The 20,895-nt window shown below is 33.2% G+C and overlaps 1 protein-coding gene across 1 annotated transcript in view; it reads left to right on the forward strand.

Annotated features, from left to right (window-relative positions):
• Positions 1-20,895, forward strand: part of Anks1b (ankyrin repeat and sterile alpha motif domain containing 1B) — an 895,075-nt gene that overhangs the window by 119,041 nt on the left and 755,139 nt on the right. Inside the window, exons 7-8 of the mRNA XM_048357586.1 lie at positions 1,829-1,942; positions 4,850-5,016. Coding sequence (XP_048213543.1) covers positions 1,829-1,942; positions 4,850-5,016 — 281 coding nt within the window. The remainder of the gene's footprint in view (positions 1-1,828; positions 1,943-4,849; positions 5,017-20,895) is intronic.

Here is a 20,895-nt window from a genome sequence, read left to right on the forward strand (position 1 = left end):
CAAAGTGGGTAAATTTGGATATTATTGTCCTCTTTTGCTCATGTGGGAGACTGAAGCACTAACAGATTAAAGTCAAACTCATCTATCTGTTGTATGTACAGCTAGTCCATGAATGTTGGATTAGTAGCAACAATAGCCAACATTGCTGAAAGAATATTATTTTCTTCCTAAACCAGTAGTATACAATATGACTAACTCAGTCTTACCAACCTTTGTTTTTGATAATGATTATTTTAGTTCATTTGTAGTTAGTTACAGTCATTGGGTTTATTGAAGAGTAGACAGCCTTCTAGGTGCTACCTTTACATTTATAGAATTACATATTTCTCCATTTGATTTAAATTTTCCTTGAAAATTTAGATTTCAATGTTTATTTTTTTTCTGCTTGGCAATTAAGTCTGGCATGTATCATGTTACCTTAAAGAACTCAGATGCTTTTTCTGTACTTTCTATTAGTTTTTGTACCTTTCAACAGTGATTATTATGCCCTGCAATTATTACAGATTAGCTAGTGTAACAGAGGAAGGAAACAGGACAGCTTCAGTAAATAGCAGTTGGGAACTAAAGAATGGCATTAATGGGAGCTGGGAACATGGCCTAGTGGTAGAGTGCTTGCCTTGTACACATGAAGCCCTGGGTTTGATTCCTCAGCATCACATATATAGAAAAAGCCAGAAGTGGTGCTGTGGCTCAAGTGGTAGAGCGCTAGTCCTTGAACTGATTAACATGAAATTCTTTTGGTTTTTAAATTCTTTTAAAAGTTTAATATATACTTAAGATATGAGGAAATAAAAATTGTCATCAGAAGTAAAGCATAAAGTTCATTTATTTTATTTTAACATAAGTGAGTTCGACACACGGACAGTGCTCAGGTCCTAGGTTCAAGCCCCAGGACTGGCAAAAAACCCCAAAAAACAAAAGCAGTTAAAAAAAAAAAAAGAATGGCATTAATATGCAGGGAGATGCATGAATTAAACCCAAGTGGGCCAGGAAACATGATGAAGGAGTTAGCCAAGACGATGGGTTCATTATGCTGTCTTCTTTATTTCCAGATTTCAAGAAATTTCAGGCCCCTAGAATTTTCTTGTCAATAAAGAGGTTCATTTCATGCCAAATTGTACACAGATGAATCAGAGAATGCACAAATGACTTTTCATATAATTCAAATAAAAATAAAGTAAAATGAACATTGCACACTGAAAAGGGGGTGTGGTATAATTCTAGATATTTTGAAATAATAGTAATGTAGACAAAAATGATATTTTATAGGAATAAACTGTGACCATAATAAACTATGACATGGTCAAGATTCATTAGTTTATTATGTTAATTTGTATGTGACATCTTTGGATTTTTCAAAATATTGGCACATTTCAGAATATAAACACACTCCATTCTTTGTATTTCCAGATTTCAGATCACAGGTGCATTTTGAAAATGTAATAAAAAAGTTTGTTGTTGAAAGAAAGCTATAGCTGAGATCATAGGTACATACCAACACATGTGGCTTGTTTGTTGAGATATCTTTTTAACTTTTGCTCCAGTTGTTCTTGAACTACAATCCTTCCTATATTTGCCTCCTGAGTAACTGGGATTATAGGTGGGAGCCAGAACATCTGGAAAATATATTTATTTTTAAGGAAATGTATTTTTATTAAAAAATTAACCAATTAACATGAAATTCTTTTGGTTTTTAAATTCTTTTAAAAGTTTAGGATATACTTAAGATATGAGGAAATAAAAATAGTCATCAGAAGTAAAGCATAAAGTTCTTTTATTTTGACATAAGTGAGTTCATGTATGTAATGTCAAAAACATATATACACAGAATATTTGGAAGGTGTGGGAAGATCGGCAGTGCTTGGAGAACTTGTTCAGGAAGATACAACACAAGAAACACACATTTCATCTCCTGTTGAGTCTCCTTCCCAAAAGACTAAAAGTGAGTAATTATAAGACCTTTGAAACTATATTAGATCTCTATAAGCAAATTTATCATGCATTCATAAGAAGGCCTACAGTTAGAGAAATTTCAAGTCTAATAAGTTATATCCTACATGCTGTACTTTATATATTTATCAAATCAGTGTTTATTGTTGCTTTTATTTAGGGACCATGATGGTTCTCAGACACAAAAGTGAGCAAAGTAGGTAGCAATCACTGTGATAAGAAGTTTATATGGAGTAAATATTTTATAAATGTGTTTTTCCAGCATTATTGAGGCATAAGTGAGACAAATAATTGTTTGTATTTACAATATACTATGTGATGTTTTGATGTTTGTACACATACATTGTGAATTGATTGTTACCATTAAGCTAATTAACAAATCTTTTACTTTCTATAATTCCATTTGATTTGGTGGTAAGAACAAATTTCAGTTATGTAATGCAATATTATTAGCTGTATAGATCTCTAGATTTTGCTCTTTATCCTATAACTAATACTTAGAACCTGTTCATCAGTATCTACCTATTGTCTTTAAGGCCCCTGCTGCCCATCATTCTACTCTGCTTTTATGAGTTTGACATATTATGAGTTAGATTTCATGTATTAATACGATTCATACAGTATTTGCCATCTACCCAATTTCACTCAACAAAATTAACTTCACTTTCATCTGTATTGTCTCAAATGACAGAATGTCTTTAAGACTGAATAATAGTCTACATCTACATTATAGTCCATGTGTATATATAAAAGTATATACATATTGTATATATGTGTATACATAGTTACCCACCAATAGACCCAAACACAGTTTTCTTTATTCATTTAAAGACATACACTTAGATTGTTTTCATATCTTGTCTATTCTAATGTTGCAATGAACATGGGGTACAGAAGATCTCTTTTCATGATATTCATTTCATTTGCTTTGATTAAATATCCAGAAGTGAGGGGCTGGGGATATGGCCTAGTGGCAAGAGTGCTTGCCTCGTATACATGAGACCCTGGGTTCAATTCCCTAGCACCACATATACAGAAAATGGCCAGAAGTGGCGCTGTGGCTCAAGTGGTAGAGTGCTAGCCTTGAGCAAAAAGAAGCCAGGGACAGTGCTCAGGCCCTGAGTCCAAGGCCCAGGACTGGCAAAGAAAAAAAAAAAAAAAAAAATATATATATATATATATAAAATATCCAGAAGTGAGATTGCTGGTAGTTGTATATTTAGCTGTTTGAGAATTATTCTATACAATTTTCCATAATGACTGTACCACTTTGCATATCCACCAACAGTGTACAAGCTTCATTTTTTCACAGATTCACAACTACTTGTTATTTTTCATCTTTTCTTATTTTTCAATTTTGAGGTTTAAACTCGGAGCCTTGCACTTTCTGGACACATGCTCTTCCATTGGCGAGCTATTCCACCAGTCCCTGTTTCATATATTTGGTAATAGCTCTATGAACAAATATGAGTCATACTCATTATGGTTTTGATTTATATCTGCCAAATTATTAGCAATGTTGAATACTTTTTCATTGACCTATTAGTATTTCTTTTTTTATTATTAAAGAACTGACTGGATCCTTAGCATAGTTTTTTGCTCAAGCTATTTGATTATTTTACTATTACATTGTTTGACCTCCTTATATATTTTGGCTATTAACTATATATGTATATTTCCATTCCTTAAGTTCTTTTTGTATTGTGTGGATTGTTTCCTTTGCTTTGAAGAAGCTTTGTGTTGTTTTTTTTTGGCCAGTCCTGGGGCTTGGACTCAGGGTCTGAGCACTGTCCCTGCCTTCTTTTTGCTCAAGGCTAGCACTCTGCCACTTGAGCCACAGCGCCACTCTGGCCATTTTCTGTATATGTGGTGCTGGGGAATTGAACCCAGGGCTTCATGTATATGAGGCGAGCACTCTTGCCACTAGGCCATATCCCCAGCCCCGTGTTTTTTTTTTTTTTTTAGTAATAAATTATTTCATATTTGTCAGTACCATGCTTTAAACTCCTGGCCTTACATTTGTTCAGCAAGCATTCTACCACTTAAACCACACCCTCAGCTCTATTTGATTTAGTTATTTTTTTAGATAAGATCTCATGATTTTTTTCCCTGGATCCTCCTTGGACCATGATCTTGGGATTGTAGGATTGTACATCTGGCTTGTTTGTTGAGATAAGATCTTGCTGCCTTTTTTTCCTGGGTTGAGCCTGACTTGATATTTTTCTATGTCTATTTCCCATGCAGCTGAAGGTTATAGCCAGGAACCATGTCTGGCCCCAGAAGCTTTTTTAGTTTGATATAATCCCACCTGTATCGGAGATAAGACTTTTCTGCCTAAGCTAGCTTTGAACCATGATCCTCAGATCTCAGCCTCTTAAATAGCTAGAATTACAGACATGAGCTATCAGTGCCCTGTATACATTAAGTTTTAATCCATTTTTAGTTGACTTTTTTGTATGGTATGAGGACCCAGTTTAATTCTTCTGTATATGCACATCTAATGACCCAACAGCATTTATGGGAAAGATTATCCTAACTGCACGGCAGGTTTTGGTTGAAGAAAGTAATCAAAACAGGATTGTACATAAAATAAGATGCACAATCAATAAAGCAGAGTTGAAAATTGAGAAATAAGCCTTTACCTAAGATCAAATGCTCTTTCAGTTTAATTTTGATTCAGAATAAATAAGATCTGTGTTGTAACTACTAGATTAAAATTCCTCATTGTTCTTTTATTTACTATATATTTAAACTTTCAATACTCATTCCTCATATTTGACTGTTGTATCTTGCTTTTTATATTTTTAGTTCTACCACATAACAATCAATTTTAATGATTTAAACATTAAGTTTTAGCAATAGTCTTTCTTGAAATATCTGAAAAATTACCTTCTTACAGGTGAAACTGTGACAGGAGAACTATCAAAACTACTCGATGAAATAAAACTCTGTCAAGAAAAGGATTATTCTTTTGAAGATTTGTGCAACACAATATCAGACCACTACTTAGATAATTTGAGCAAGATTTCAGAGGAAGAACTTGGGAAAAATGGAAGCCAGAGTGTAGTAAGTAAGGGGGGAAATGAAGACAACGCATCTGTCTTTACCAGTTTAGTATATTTGCTCAAGTGGCATGGGATTTGTTGCATCAGTAGATTATCAGCTTCTGCACTGTCAAATGTCAATCTCCCTGTTGGTCTTCTCTCTGATACTCATTGGGTTTTATGTTCACTGCATGTGTAGATGAAGAAATGCTTGATAAATCACTTAAAGTTTGTGATTGTCTTTCTACTTTTAGGCTTCCTCCTATAACATGGAGTCATAGTTTCTTTGGTTATGTTCATTTAGTTTTATTGTGCTTAAAATGATATTGATGAAACACTTCCATTTGTTTGTTTTCCTCACTTTCTCTATAAATTCAATATCACCCCTTTCTAAAAATACATGCAGAGCCAAATCATATGTATAGCTCCCTAGTCACTTCTTAGGTCATGGAAGGTGGAGAAATTGTGGAAAGCTCAACCTGCATAGTTTTATAATATACCAATATGCAGAGAGTTCTTGTCTATGAGCTCAGAATCTAAAGTATGAATCTGAGATTCTTGCTTATCATGAATTTTTATGTTATTACAGCAGTAAAAATCTGTTGAGAATCAACCTGCTTAAAACTAATACATTTTATGAAATAAACCCTTTGCTCACTTTTAGAACTTAGTTTGTTCAAGCAGCTTTATATTTTACTTAAAAGCCAATAGAAAGTATGTCATATTAGTGTTGAAAAACCTAAAAAAAATCTGAGTATAGCAAGTGTCCATTTTGAGGCCAATCACTTTATTTAGTTACTTAAGGTAGCTATGGCACAGTTTCCCTGGATAGCACTTACTAATCTAGTTCTATAGCTTAACTTCCTGCCTAGTCCTACTTTTTTCATTTGTTTTCATTTTCTTACTGCATTGTCTTTTGTAAAATACCACATTATTGTCCTCATAGTCCTTTATGTATAGTTATGAATAATTAAACAATGAATGGAATTAAAAGCTTATAGATTTCACAAAATGAAAATTTTTATATTAATGTAATATTTATAATAATCAGGATAAAACTTCTTATTTAAAAACCTAAAAGAGGTATATGCTTCTTCTCAAGTCAGTTCTATTTTAATATTGTGTTAAAATTACTTACAACTTAAAATGTGTTTGTCCTACATAAATAATATATGATTTTTGAATTTTTTTAGATCTTTCCCTAATGATTTTTCTAAATTGGCTGCTTCTCACCCTCTATTTCTAAGCCCATAGATTTTTAAAAAGCCTCAATATTCTAGATCAGTGTTTTTGATACCTTTTTTTGTAATACCATTAGTAAACAAATCTTAAGCAAACATATCTATTTATTCATAAATTATATATATTTATCTATGACTACACTAATAACATATGATATAAATTATGAGAGATATACTATACAAGAAATTCAAACTGAGGAAGGTAATGAATTAGTATAAAATAGAAACTCTAATTGTTTTTCTTTTCCTCAGTGAATATCTTCTTGCCTTCATGTTGTGTGCTTATGCTCCCTAGGTAGTGATGTCATTGGCCTTTGACATTGAGAGGGAAGAGATAGCTAAATTTTGCTTTAAAAAAAATAAACTGAAGATTGTATTGTGATAGAAGCAAGGGAGAAATTAACATGAAAAATTAAGCAATAAGGACCTAAAATACCAGCCTATATATTCCTACACTGTTTTGTTCATGTAAAAAATCCTTGGAACTATTGTTACATAAAATATTAAGCACTATATGAAGTAGAAAAGCACAATGTATATGAATAATAGCAAGTAATTCTATTTATTTTAATTTGTCGAACTTATAAAGGGGAAAGATAAGAGATAAGATTAAAGGGATTGGTGAGGTCAGTCCCGGGATGATTTTTGAATGTTATCTAAGAATTTTGGTATTATTTTTTAGGAAATGAGAAAAATCTAAAGATTTAGGGAAGATAAAAGACATATTTGGAACTAGTTTTTCAGAGGATGATTCTGATAGAAACTTGTTATTTTATGTTTAAAAGTAATCCAATTACATTGAGCTTTTTCTATAGTCTGTGTTTTTGTGCTCATTTTCTGTTTTGATGAGTATTTTTTCCCTTTATCAAAAATATTTTTCCAGAGTTTTGTAATGCATTGATTGGCTCCTCAAAGTATGCAAAAAGCCTAATTAACACTTTTATATCACCTAGTCTAGATATTTTAAGTTACAGGTTTATAATACTAATATAAAATGAAATTACTGTTTTTGAAGTCTTTAAAATACTCATCCTAAAGGAGCCTTCAATTACCATGTACAAAGAGGACTAATATGTAAAGCAATATATATTATGAATTGACATTTATTAAGTGGTTGGTATTTCCAAATGCTTTACATCATTCAAGCCACTATTAAGAAATCTTAACAATAGAATTATAGATTTATAAAATGACTCATGTGAGTCAGTGAGGACTCAAATTTAGCCAATATTTTAAATTCCTAGTTTTCCTATCGAATCTGCCCTGTGACCAATAGAACTTTTTAATTGGGAGAGATCATTGGAGACCTATAAGGTATTTATTGAAGGCCTCATGAAAGACGAGAAAGACTAAAATATGTCCTGAAGGAAAGGGAGATGTCCCTTGAAAGGAATTAGTGAATAAATGAATAAGTAAGGGAGTGAATGAAATTTCCAGCCTGACCAAACAAAGTGTACAAAAGCACAGAGGTGAGACTTATCATGCAATTTGAAAAGAATGCTACACTCTTAAGAGGTGGCTTTGAAAGTAGTGAGAAATAAAGCTGGATAACTAATGATAACACTCAACACTTAGAGAAGACTCACAATTACCCTCTGAGATAGATAGTTTTATTTCTCCCATTTTCTAAGTGAAAAAATGGAGGTAGAGAGCCTTGATGACTTTTCCAATTTACACAGTAAGTATCAGAGCCAGGATCTGAACCCAGGCAGTCTAAAGCTAGAACCATATTCTTTATTAACTCAACTATATGATCAGAGCCAAAGGCAGAAGAATAGATTGAAGACTAGTCAGAAGTTTAAATTTGCAGAGGATATAAAGCTGTTTGAATAGGGCAGTTCTAAGGAAGATGACATTTTTGGAAGATAAAGTAAAAAGTATGTATTGGATACTCTGAGTTCCAGTCCAAACCATGATTCTCAAGAGTGATTGTATGTTAGACTTACCACAGAGGCTCTGAAAAATAAGTACTGATACCTCAAGTTCCACACCAAGTAGGTTAAAATCATGTTGGGAGCTGAGAAGTGTACTCTTCTATAATCCTAGCACTTGGAAGGCTGACACCAAGGTATTGTGAGTTTGATGCCAGTCTGAGGATACATAGAGGCCAGTGATCGGCATAGCAACACTCTGTCTAAAAAAAGTTACTTAAGTTACTAAAAAAAGTCACTTAAGAGGCTCCCTATGTACACTTTTGGTCTAGGTAACTAATTATCTGCCAGGATCTTAAGGAAGTAATTCAGGCCTAAAATGAGGAGTCAAATGTGAGTTTTAGCTGGGAGCTGGTGGCTCATGCCTTTAATCCCAGGTACTCAAGGCTAAGATCTAAGGAGTAAGGTTTGAAGCCAGTTTAGGCAAGAATGTCTGTGTGACTCATCTCCAGTTAATCATACATATCAAAAAAAAAAAAAGCTGGAAATGGAGCTGTAGCTCAAGAAGTAGACCACTAGCTGTGAGGGGGGAAAAAAGCGCAGGGGCAGAGCCTAACCTCTGATTTCAAGGCCCAGGATTGGTAGGTGCATGCTATCTCTCTCATGTACACACACACATGCACACGTGCACACACACACACAGACACAGAGTGAACCTTACCTGGACACTGGTGGTTTGGTTCATGCCGGCCTCTAATCCTAGCCACTGAGAGCTGAGATCTGAAGATCACAGTTTGAAGCTAGCTTTGGCAGAAATGTTTGTGGCTCAAGTGGCAGAGTGCTAGCCTTTAGCTGAAAGCTAACAGACAGTATCCAAGTCTTGCACAGTAATGGAACAAAAAAATAGTCTTAATAATGCTACAACATTATACAAGTCTTTGAGATAGAGTAAATCTCATGGAACTCATAGTGGACAACCTGCGCCTTCAATTTTCCAACCTAAGAGCTTCTAAAAATCTCTTGAATTAGGAAATATCTTAGTTTAGAATTCTAAAAAAGATTAGCATACATTGAATAGCTTGAAGAATAGCATTTATTTCTTATGGTTACAGAGACTGTGAAAAGAAAGATCAGACTGCTGGCAGTGCTGGTATCTGGTGAAGGCCTACTTCCTGTTTTGCAGGCAGATGTCTTCACACTATTTTCTCACATAACTAAGAGCAGATAACTGAAGAGAGCTCTTTTGTACAGGCACTGATCATATTTGTGAAGGCTGTCTTCTCATTATCTCCACTTTGGGTGGGAGACTAAAAGTCCCCTGTTGCCCCACAATACCATCACATTTGGGGTTTTGGTATGTGAAATTGAGTATAGAAACTTTCAGTTCAGACTAGAAAGGTTTACAAATTAACATAAAAGAAAATTCAAAGAATAACCTGACAGAAGTTATAAATTGTCACAATAATTTCTATATCAGGATTTTTTAAGTGTGGAAAAACATTTTTGTTTGTTTATGATTTATGTTTCTGACCATATAGCAAGCATTTTCATTCAGTTAAAATTTAATTTCAGATGATATGAGATATCTAACTTGGTCATTATAATATGACAAATAATTTGAAAAGTATTTTAGAAGAGATAAAAATAAAAGGATATAAGTTTTCAACATTTATATTAATCATAAATGTATTTTACTTATTAATGACATGGCTTGAATTTTGAGAATATTTTAGCTGTTTAAGTGTAACTTTTTTGCATTTTTCTTCCAATAGAGGGCACTCTAATTCAGGAATTTGAGATGTGAGATCAGCCATCTTATGTAAGAACTTTTATTTTTGAATCAGAGATTTGTTTTTGTGAAAGTATTAGCATTAAGGTAGTGGTTTGAAATTTTTGCTAATATAAGTGAATTAAAAATTAAATTCTCATTCTGAATGATTATATCCATTTACTCATTCTACACTTAAGTAATGGCTAGCTCAAGTAGTTTGTCTTACATTTTAGTTTGAAAGTCAGTCCATTTTAAATACTCTTACAAAGTGCATGTGAAACCATTTTCTAACTTGAATTAGGACATTATGTAATCTAGAATGTGGATTTTGGAGAAATATAAATATCTTCACATTTTTTAACCCATCCATGAAATTTAGGTTTAAGAATACAAAGTAATGTGAAAAAATTTCCCAAACCTCACATTCAAGTTTTCTACATGAGCATGACCAATGTGCACAGTGCCATGCCACAGGAAATCTGATGGCAATGTATAGGCAGTTACGGTACAGTGAATTTAGCTATTTGGAACATTTTTTCCATAGATTTAAAATATAAAAAGCACCATTGCCTAATTAGCATTTGTCTTCAAGAAATAAGGGATAAAATACTTTATACTTGATACATTTTTCTCCTGAGGGAGAAGAACCCTGGACATTTTGTTTGAGAAGATAGCACTGGCAGGTTTCATATAGTTTTTGCTCAGTCAATGCACCTCTTTCATGTTATTTCACTTTCTTTTCTCACATCTTTACACATCAGCCTTATGTAGGTGTGTTATTTTAGTAATACAGGATTCACCTTGAAAGATCTCTGTTCACAGGAAGTTTCTGTAAACTAATTGAGTATACTTTTCAGGAAACTGTGTCCTTAGTTTAGAAAAATTCAATTTGGTGCCCAAATCATCAAGTACTGAAGGCCAATACAGTGAAATTAGGTTAACTAAAAACAAACAGTGTTTCTGAAATAAAGGAGCATATTCTAACACATTTCAGAAGCACATGATGAGTAACACATCAATTCAGAATGGAGACCTTAATAGCTATCCCATTCAATCCATGTGTCAGAGGACTTTGGAAAATGAAACAAAAAACCTAGAATTGTTCTTAAGGTTCTTCTTACAATTGATTCTTTAACATATATCAGATTTTTTGTTGTGGAGATAAATCTTAAATAGTGGTAACTGTTGCCTCACTAGAAATGGATACTAAGTTAAGAGGAAAATTTCTAACTCTAATAATTCATGATTATATAGTTGAAAGTTTTTGAAGTGATGACTCCAAAGATGTGTATTTAGTGAAGGTTTAGATTTTCCTAAACATTTTTTAAAATTAGGGCATGTGTAGGATGCAGATTCACTTGACCGAGATTAATACTTTGAAAATAATACAATTTACTACATGTCTTTTTTTTTTTTGGCCAGTCCTTGGCCTTGGACTCAGGGCCTGAGCACTGTCCCTGGCTTCTTCCCGCTCAAGGCTAGCACTCTGCCACTTGAGCCACAGCACCGCTTCTGGCCATTTTCTGTATATGTGGTGCTGGGGAATTGAACCTAGGGCCTCGTGTATCCGAGGCAGGCACTCTTGCCACTAGGCTATATCCCCAGCCCTTACTACATGTCTTAACTCTTTATATATGTATAATACTTGCAAGGAAAACCCAAGAATCAGAATGGAAAGAATTTTGTCCCTATTCTCACTTGAGTAACTTTTTATATCTGTTGTGATTCTAGGAAGACCTTACAGATAAATGGCTACAACAGAGCCATTTTCCTGAACTACTAACAATTGCTTTTACCTTTCATTACACATCTGTTTCTACTTTGTCTTGTAGGTGGAAACATTTGTTTATTACTTAATATAGGCTCCTTGATGGTAGAATTTATGTTTGATTGATAACTGCAACTGAATTGTGCCTTGCACAGTGCCTTTTCATGTTGTGATTTCTTAGTAAAGGTTTATTAACAGAATAAATACATAAAAAGTGAAACAGCAAATAAAAGTACAGATATTCTTGTAAATATGTCATCATCAATTGAGAACACATTTAATCCTTTGAAGGTAAATTACAAAGCTCAAGGAGAGCTTTCTCCTTGAGAAATACAATCTCTGATCATAGAATCTCCCACTGATCATAGAATCTCAGCCATCTTAGGGAGCTTGTAGTTTAGCATTGAAGACATGAAACTGTGAGTTACACAGAATAGGCTTTATAAGCCTACTCTGTCTCTTATCAGAAGGGTAACATTTGAAAATTATATAGTATTTCCAAAACTTAGTTTTTTATGTCTTTCTTCAATAGACTTTGTCAAACTTTGCTAAGGCTAAAAAGGATATCTTTGCTCAGTGTAAAAGATATATCTCTAGTAACATGTCAAATATTTGGTTCTTGAATTAGTCTTAAAGTATATTATAATTAGACTTAAACATTTACATATATACAAATAAATATATAATATATAAATATATATTAAATATATAAATATAAATATATATGAACATATATAATATATATTATCTCAAGAAGCTCAAATGCTTGTCTAAAAGTAACAACTCAGAAATCAATGAGAATTAACTATATTTAGATTTTCTCCAATCAACAGTGTAAACACAAGTCAGAGTGATGTACTTTGTGGGAGTAGTTCATCTAAAGTTTTGGCTCCATGTCTTGCAAGTTGATGGTCTAATCAATAGTTCATCTTATCTTTGCTTAGTGACTTATCTCATCTTTCCTTCATCCCTGACATTTCTCTGGTCTCAGACTCTCATCTTTTACCTATACAAGCTTTAACAGAGGCATCTAAGATCCTCAATTTCTAGCATGTGACATATTTCCAGCTTTATCTTCTAGAAATTCTGGAGATGAATATAGTGTTCAGTAAAATGTATTATTTCTGAGTATACCTGTCTCCTAGTTTCTGTGTGTATATAATTATTTTTTGCTACTATTTTTACTTTAAAATCATTCCCTTTTTTTTGGCCAGTCCTGGGGCTTGAACTCAGGGCCTGAGCACTGTCCCTGCTACTTTTTGCTCAAGACTAGCACTCTACCTCTTGAGCCACAGCACCACTTCTAGCTTTTTCTGTTTATGTGGTGCTGAGGAATCGAACCCAGGGCTTCATGCATGTTAGGCAAGCACTCTACCTCTAAGCCACATTCACAGCCCCTCTTTTTACATTCATGTATATATACACACACTCAACTCATACATGTACATATATATGGCATTTTATTTATGTATTCATCTATTGATGAGTACCTAGACTGATTCCATAATTTGGGAATTGTGAATAGTGCTGCAAATGTTTGTAGTAACCAGAAGTAGTGTGACTGAATCATACACAAGTTCCAGTTTTATTTTCTTGTATTTAGTCATTAAAATATGCTTACCATTTCCTATCCTTTTCCTCTTTTCCTAATGTTTCAATCTTTCATAGTCCTTTTTTGCTTATCTGTTCTTTAAGTGGTATTTAGTTTTTTTCAAATTCTCATTGGTTTGTCTCCCTCTTTTGTTTTTAAGATTCCTTTTAAGTTCCGTCTGCTTCCTCCTGTCACTTCAGTGCTTGTCATTGTCACCAACCTCAAAGAGTAGCTCCTTTTCAGCTTTTTCTCTGTTCCTCAGAGTTGCTAGGATGTATGTCTCTTCTTCCTTAAAATTTTCCTTCATTTATTTGACTTTTTTCCTAGCTGCAATCTTCTCTTTTATACAATGAGTACAACAATACCTACACTAAAGAGTTGTGGTAAAGACCAATATAGTCAAACACTACATAAATAACGTTTCAAAAGTTACCAACTGCATGTATAATGATCATCCCATAATATTACATGTTCATGGTGGTATATGCTTGTAATCCCATATACTCAGGAGGCAGGTAGAGTCAGGGGTTTGAAGCCAGCCTGGAAAAAGTTAGCAAGACTCTATCTCAAAAAACAAAGCCCACAGGAAAAAGTCTGGGGCTATGTTTTAAGTGGTAGGGAGTTTGCCTAGCATGTAAGAAGTCTTGGGTACAACCCCATACTGCACAGTAGGGTTGGGAGGAGGGGTAGAGGGGAGACAGGAGAGAGGATTATTTTATCAGATGTTGAAATCTTAGTATGTCTAAGTACATCTTATATGTATGAATAACAGAATTGCCTAACAATACATTTCATAGAAAGTATTCCTACCATTAAGCAGTACATGAGTGAATGTGAGAATACAGTTTTTAACAGTGTCTTTACATGAAAGGTGCAAAACCAGTGTTTATCCCTTACAAATAGTTTTTCTTCATTCTGACCTGTACCTACGTTATACTAACAGATGAGCTTTTTAATAAGGGAGTTTTCCTTTCCGTATGGTCAGCAATAGATGCATTCCTTCCTATATAATAGGCACATTCTTCTTGGATTTTAAGACTATCATGATTTCCATTCTGTTTCTTCCCTTCATTATCCAATGATATTTTCTTTTTCTTTCCTCCAACTAGTACACTTATTTTTTTTTGTCATCTGCCTAAATATATCTAGATGTTTCTTCTGTGCATTTATCACTCTGTTTAAATTTTTTTCACTTTTCAAGGTATAGTTCAAGTCTTTATATAGTATAATCTCTTTACTTACTCTAGTTCAGATCACAGATCACTTTTTTTCTTTGAACAGATGGAGATGCTCAGAAGAGAAATAGGAACTACTAATAATTAAGTGGAAATTCTAGAACTGAAAAGTACAATATATCATATGCAAAACCATGTAATCAACAATCAGTCTTTGTTCTTAAGTACATTAATTACAAATGAGGATATTGGGTAACATTATTCTTTTGCTACAGGAACTGACAGGACATGGCTTAAAATTAAGAATATAAAAGTTAATTTGATATATTTGTTTCACAATCATTATTGTATGTCATGGTAATGTCAAGTGTTTCACATAGCATTTGGTGTAGAGCCATAAAAATAGTAAGTATTCAAAAATAATTTGGTGGATTATAAATGAATTCTATTCATATTTTAAGTAACATTCCAATACCATTATGTTTTCAGAAATTATCATAATTGTAAGTTGTATGTATAATGGTACAGTTGCAAAGAGGACTAAAGTAGGACATTCTTATCTTTAAATTGGTGTAAATATTCTGAAATATTTAAAGTGCACATGCTATTTCATTTACTTTAAAAAGCCTCACTATGCACTGACAAAATGAAAATTATAGACTCTTTGTTTTCAAGCTGCTCCATTTTTCTGCATTACTTCATTTAATCTACTCAGTGTTTGTTGTAACTCTACAATGTAGTAGAGATACTGTTTCCAGCCAGTTAAAAATGGATAGGTGTTTTCCTTGTTGCTGGGAGCTCGAGTTTTGGAACAGAAAGCAGGTATATTAACAAGTAATGAAAATGTAAGGTGGTAAGGTATTACCAAACAGTCCAGTAAATAATAATGTAGAGTTATGGAAAATGAAGAAATAGATATATTCTTTTATCTTCAGAATCTGGTATCGTGCCTCACACACAATAGCTATTCCACAGAAGTATTTTATTAAAGAAAAACAAAAACAATAGCTGTATTTCTGTCATTGAGAATGGAAGGATGATCCTGTCCTGTTTGAGAAGGATATGAAGGAAGTCAGATGATAAAAACTCTGGTCATCCATGCAATGAACTGGCTCCTGTGTTTTGTTTTTCATCATTTCCCGCATTAACTAATTCTTATGAATTGACCATATTTTCTTTCCTATCTTTCAGCATGTACAACCACACACCTGTAGGCAGAAAAGTTTATTTAGGTGGCATGCATGAAAATAGCAGACCCCTTTTTGAGATGAATATTTTTATACTTTTAAGTAGTTGTACAAATAAGTTGTCATTAACAAAGAAATTTATGAATGCAGTATGTCTTGATCAGTATCATCTTTTCCAACATTCTCACCCACCTTCCTAGCCTACCTCTTCTCATACTTTTCTTAATGCCTTAGGATATATATTCAGTTGTTTTGCCATTTAATAGCAGTTGATGTATATAATACATCTATATATTGATGTCATTTCCTTCAACGTTTTCACTTCCTTTCAACCCACCCCTTCCATATTTTTCTTAAATTTGTGGTATATACAATGAGTTCTTGACAATTCTCTCCTACTTTCCCATTTCATTCATTTATTCCTCTCCACTGGTTCCAGCCCCCCACCCCATATTGAAAGTAGTACTTACTTTTATTGGGCTTTGACTTAGTCTTTCTAAAGAATTACTATTTTAGCTCTGAACAGAGCCTATGTTAGTTAATTCTTTTGCAACCTCTTGCATACCACCCAGTGTTTTATGTATACATCTGTAGGCACATTCTAGCTGCCATAAAAAAGGCAAACCAAACATTTGTTTTTCTGGGTCTGGCTTACTTCAATTAGTCTTTCCATTGCTTTATGAAAGGTACGATATCATTCTTTCTGATGGGTGAGTATAATTCCTTTGTGTGTGTATACATACATATATTATATACATATATATGTCTCTCACATTTTCTTTATGCATTCATCCATTGAGGGACATCTGGGCTGATTCCATTTCTGGCTATGGTAAATAGTGCTGCAATGAACATGGTTGTGCTTTACTGTAGCCTTGTTTGTGCTCTGTTGGAGAAATGCCCAGGAATGAATAGCAGACATCTTATTCCACCAAATGGTGCTCAGTTCTATAGTCACTATAGTCGCATGGCTGTCCAGGCATACAGTACTAAGAACTGCAATCTAGCTAAGACCTGAAGAAATAGAGAAAACAGCTTTGTAAATGACTAAATAGAATTGGCCATACAGTATCTTTATAATATAAATAAAATTTCTCTATATAAATTTTGATTTTTATAATATTCATATAAACTTTTCCTATAACTGTAGTTGGTCTCACATATGAACATAGACTTTAAAAAATCTTCTCAGTTAAAATTGTAGACATAATAAAAGCTAAGCCTATGTACAAAGTGGTTTTATTTTACATACTATGGTTGCCTGTAGTCATAGTCATTTGTTATCTAAATAATAATAGTATTGTCCATTGCTTGTTTAGAGGGTATGTTGTATTAGTAATACTCACACATTTTCATGAATTTATTTCCATAAGAATTTATGAATTGTATGTTTTACTTGCTAATTTACATGTTCAAATAATTAAAATAATTATGTGTGAAAGAGTCCAAGATTCTATTTTTAGTGGACATTTGACTTTTTTGAGGATTATGGAACCTTACTATGAATTAGGAGGCTGATGATTATTAATAGAAAAATTAATTATTTAAAAAATAATGATGGTATGCATGAATATTATCATGTCATGACTATGAGAAATGTATAAAAGCCAGTAAATTATGTTGAAATTTGGATTATATGCTGGTGCATGTGATAGTATAACTGGTTATATTATTTTTGGTTTATGTCTTGCCTTACTGCTTTCTATCTTTCCCTAGTGAACTAGATTTGATTTGCCTTAGAAATCCTCTTATTATGTATATGAATTCCTATCTGAAAGTTGTATTTTTAAAAATTTTGCTGTCAGTATCTTAATCCTCGAGAAACTTCCTTTATGTTAAACTAGCTTATGATGGCTACAAACATAGTCTTAAACCTCATTTTGTTTACATTGGTTTCTTTACTTTGAAGTAATGACAGTTAAGGTCTCATAGTGAGGTTGTCTTCTTCCCTTAGAGGGTGACACATATACAAAGTGTTGGAAATAGGAAGACATTTTCTACACTTCTGAAATATCTGATTTGCTAATTTTCTGTGTATTTCTTCAAGATGAATTAAAATTAAGCACAAAAGGAATGTACTAGCTAAAGTAAATGAAAAATACATGTTTTTATGTGAATCTAAGACACAGAAAATGTAATCTGAAATCTGCTTTTTCCCAATGCAACTTTTTTTCTTTTACACTGATTTCAATCTCAGCCATACTTTCTCTGTATGGTAGCAAGGAAATAAACCAATTTATTTACTTTTTAAATTTAATAATCCCCGAGTAGAAAAGACTTCTTTTTCCAAATTCCAACAAGATTCTAGATATTCCATATTGATGGTTGAGCTATTCCTAGTAGTCGAAGTCACATATTGATTAGTCAGACTGGATTAAGTGTAGACCACCTCCAAACAGGAATGTTCAGTTATATCTCAAATTTTCGAAAATGGGGTTGTTACCCCACATGGTCAATTCAAACCAGCTTTGAGTAATGAATATTCTTCTGGAAGTGGACACATGGAAAGGTAGGGTGTATATAACTAATGACAGGATGATTAAAATCTACTTCTTACTCCCAGCCTTTTGTGAATATTATTATTCAAAAAGCATATTAGTGCAAAAGCATAAATGATATAATGAAATCATTATATTATTGCATCATAGATAGTCTTGACTCAATTTTGATTATGCTGATGTTATATCTTTTTATGACAAGATTGTAATTCTGAAAGTCGCTATCACATCTCACTTTGCCAATGAAGTTTCTGTTTCCCTAACCCAGTACTCTATGTTTAGTATCCTGCTTGATCATCTTAATAGATGAGCCACTATGTAAGATAGCATGTTTGCTTACTATTTATCTTCTTTGTCTTGAGAACAGCAACTTCATACTACTAACTTATTGTTGTATCAGTAATATGTAGATAAATATCTGGAATATAGTACATACTATTATTTGCTAAAGTAATTAACAAACAATGACTGAAAGTAAGTTTATTAGGACACAAAATCATGATTTTCAACTTTGTTATGATTCAAAATTGAATACTTGAATGGGAAATATTTGTCCCAGAATCTAAAGAAAAGATCTCTGAAGATAATGCTCAAGTCAGTTTTACACAGTAAAGTTTAATAAATACTAATAATATTTAAAGCAACTAAAATAAGATATTTATTTCAAATCTAAAAGTAAACAAAATTAATTGAGCATTCATTTTAGGCTGCTTTTACTTTGATCTGGCCACATATATTATACCCTGATGTTTATGGTAGACATTAATAAATTTCTGGGAAGGATCATGTTTGCAATTTAGGCACACAAAACAAAATTATCTATTCCCTGTGGATATTAAGCATAACCTTAATGCCATAATGACTTCCCTAGCAACATAAACTAGTCATTATTAATCATCATCACCTTTTAAAAGCTGTAAATAGATTTCATTCTTTATTTCTGAGAGAAGAAAATGAAGGAGCTAAGTGTGGTGGCCCATGCCATCACACCTGTAATACCAACTACTTGGGAGATGGAGACAGGAGAGTCACAGTTTGAGGCTAACTTGGCAAAGTTAGCAAGACCCTATCTCAAAAATGAGCTAAGTGTGATAGTACACACCTGTCATCCCCATTACTGAATTGGAAGAGATAGGAGGATCGTAATCCAGGGGCTGCCAGTGCAAAGCACAAAATTTATTAAATACAAACTAAAACAGAAAGGGCTACCAGAGACGTGTGTCTCACACAGTTGAGTGCTTGTCTTTGGTAGATTAAAAAATAAGGAAGGAAGAAAGGAAACACAGAAACACATGGAAATATTGAAAGCATTTCCCTCCTTGTATTCCTTATTACCTGTGACACACTTTTTAGAATCAACATGATTAAAGCTGGAAAGTTATTTATATATATGAAGCTTTACAAGACCCATTATTAAAGTCTTAAACCTTCAATAAGATGTAGTCAGTGTAGAAAACTTTAATTGAAATCAATACTTTATTATTTTCTATTGGCTATAGTCTTAGAGAAGAGACATCTCATAGATTGCAGCTTAATATTTGTGGTGTTATTATTTAGTTAGTAAGGATTATTTAGTCATGATTAGTAATTAGTAGTTTAGTTTGGAGTTTATTATTTTTGTCAGTCGTGGGGATTGAACTCGTGGCCTGAGCTCTTTTATTCAAGGCTAGCATGCTGCCACTTTGAACCACAGCGTTATTTCTGGTTTCCTGGTGGTCAATTGGAGATAAGAATCTCAAAGAATTTCCTGCCTGGGGTGGCTTTGAATCACTGTCCTCACATATTAGCCTCTTGAATAGCCTGGATTACAGCCATGAGCCACCAGCACCTAGCTAGTTAGTACTTTTCATAGTTGGTGACAAACACTTCATCTAATGTGAGAGTTTCATAGGACTAGAAATTGCAGAATAAAATTGTATATAAAACTTTAAAGTTGTCAGGTACAAATGTATCTTATAGTTACACAAATTCCCATTTGTGCTGTAACTGTAGCCTCTATTATTGATGATCTTCCTGTATCACCTTCCTGTGGTTGTACCTACACTATCTCTGTATCTTATCTGAGTATATTGGAAACCGGGTATACTGGTATTAGAACTAGGAAATTGGAAGGGAATGCCAAAATCGAGAGACTTAGGGTAAAAAAAGACAACTACAAAAGCAATACTTGCAAAACTGTTTGGTGTAAATGAACTGAACAACTGAACAACTCATGGGGGGAGGGAAGGGAAAGGGGGAGTTAGGAGGGGGGAATGAGGGACGAGGTAACAAACAGTACAAGAAATGTATCCAATGCCTAATGTATGAAACTGTAACCTCTCTGTAATTCAGTTTGATAATAAAAATATATTTAAAAAAGAACGTAAGTACTATAATGCATCTTAACACATATTTTTCTCCTCTGACTATTAACAATGTAGTGAACAGTAAAATAATCAAATTTAAAAATGTGTCATTCCATGCCACAGTTCTTCAGATCAGCATGGTGAAGTCTGTGATGGCACATGATATATGCTCAGCCTTTCAGCTTGCATAGAGCATGGCACTTTCTCATGCTGACTCACACCCAGCCCCAATATTTTTAGACCTGACTATTTCTGATAGCATGTTCATGAAGCATATTTCTATCATGTATTTTGAAATATTCGGTGTATTTTCATAACTCCCTCTAGACTTCAAGGAAAATATGTTGGTTTTCATTTTCATTTAGTCTTCTTTCTTTCAGTACAGGTATCTGTATTGATGTTAAATTTAGAGTTAAAGGCATACACTCTTTTTGATCTATTTGTAAAAAAAAAA

Source organism: Perognathus longimembris, chromosome 1, assembly GCF_023159225.1.
Source record: "Perognathus longimembris pacificus isolate PPM17 chromosome 1, ASM2315922v1, whole genome shotgun sequence".
NCBI classification, from domain to species: domain Eukaryota; kingdom Metazoa; phylum Chordata; class Mammalia; order Rodentia; family Heteromyidae; genus Perognathus; species Perognathus longimembris.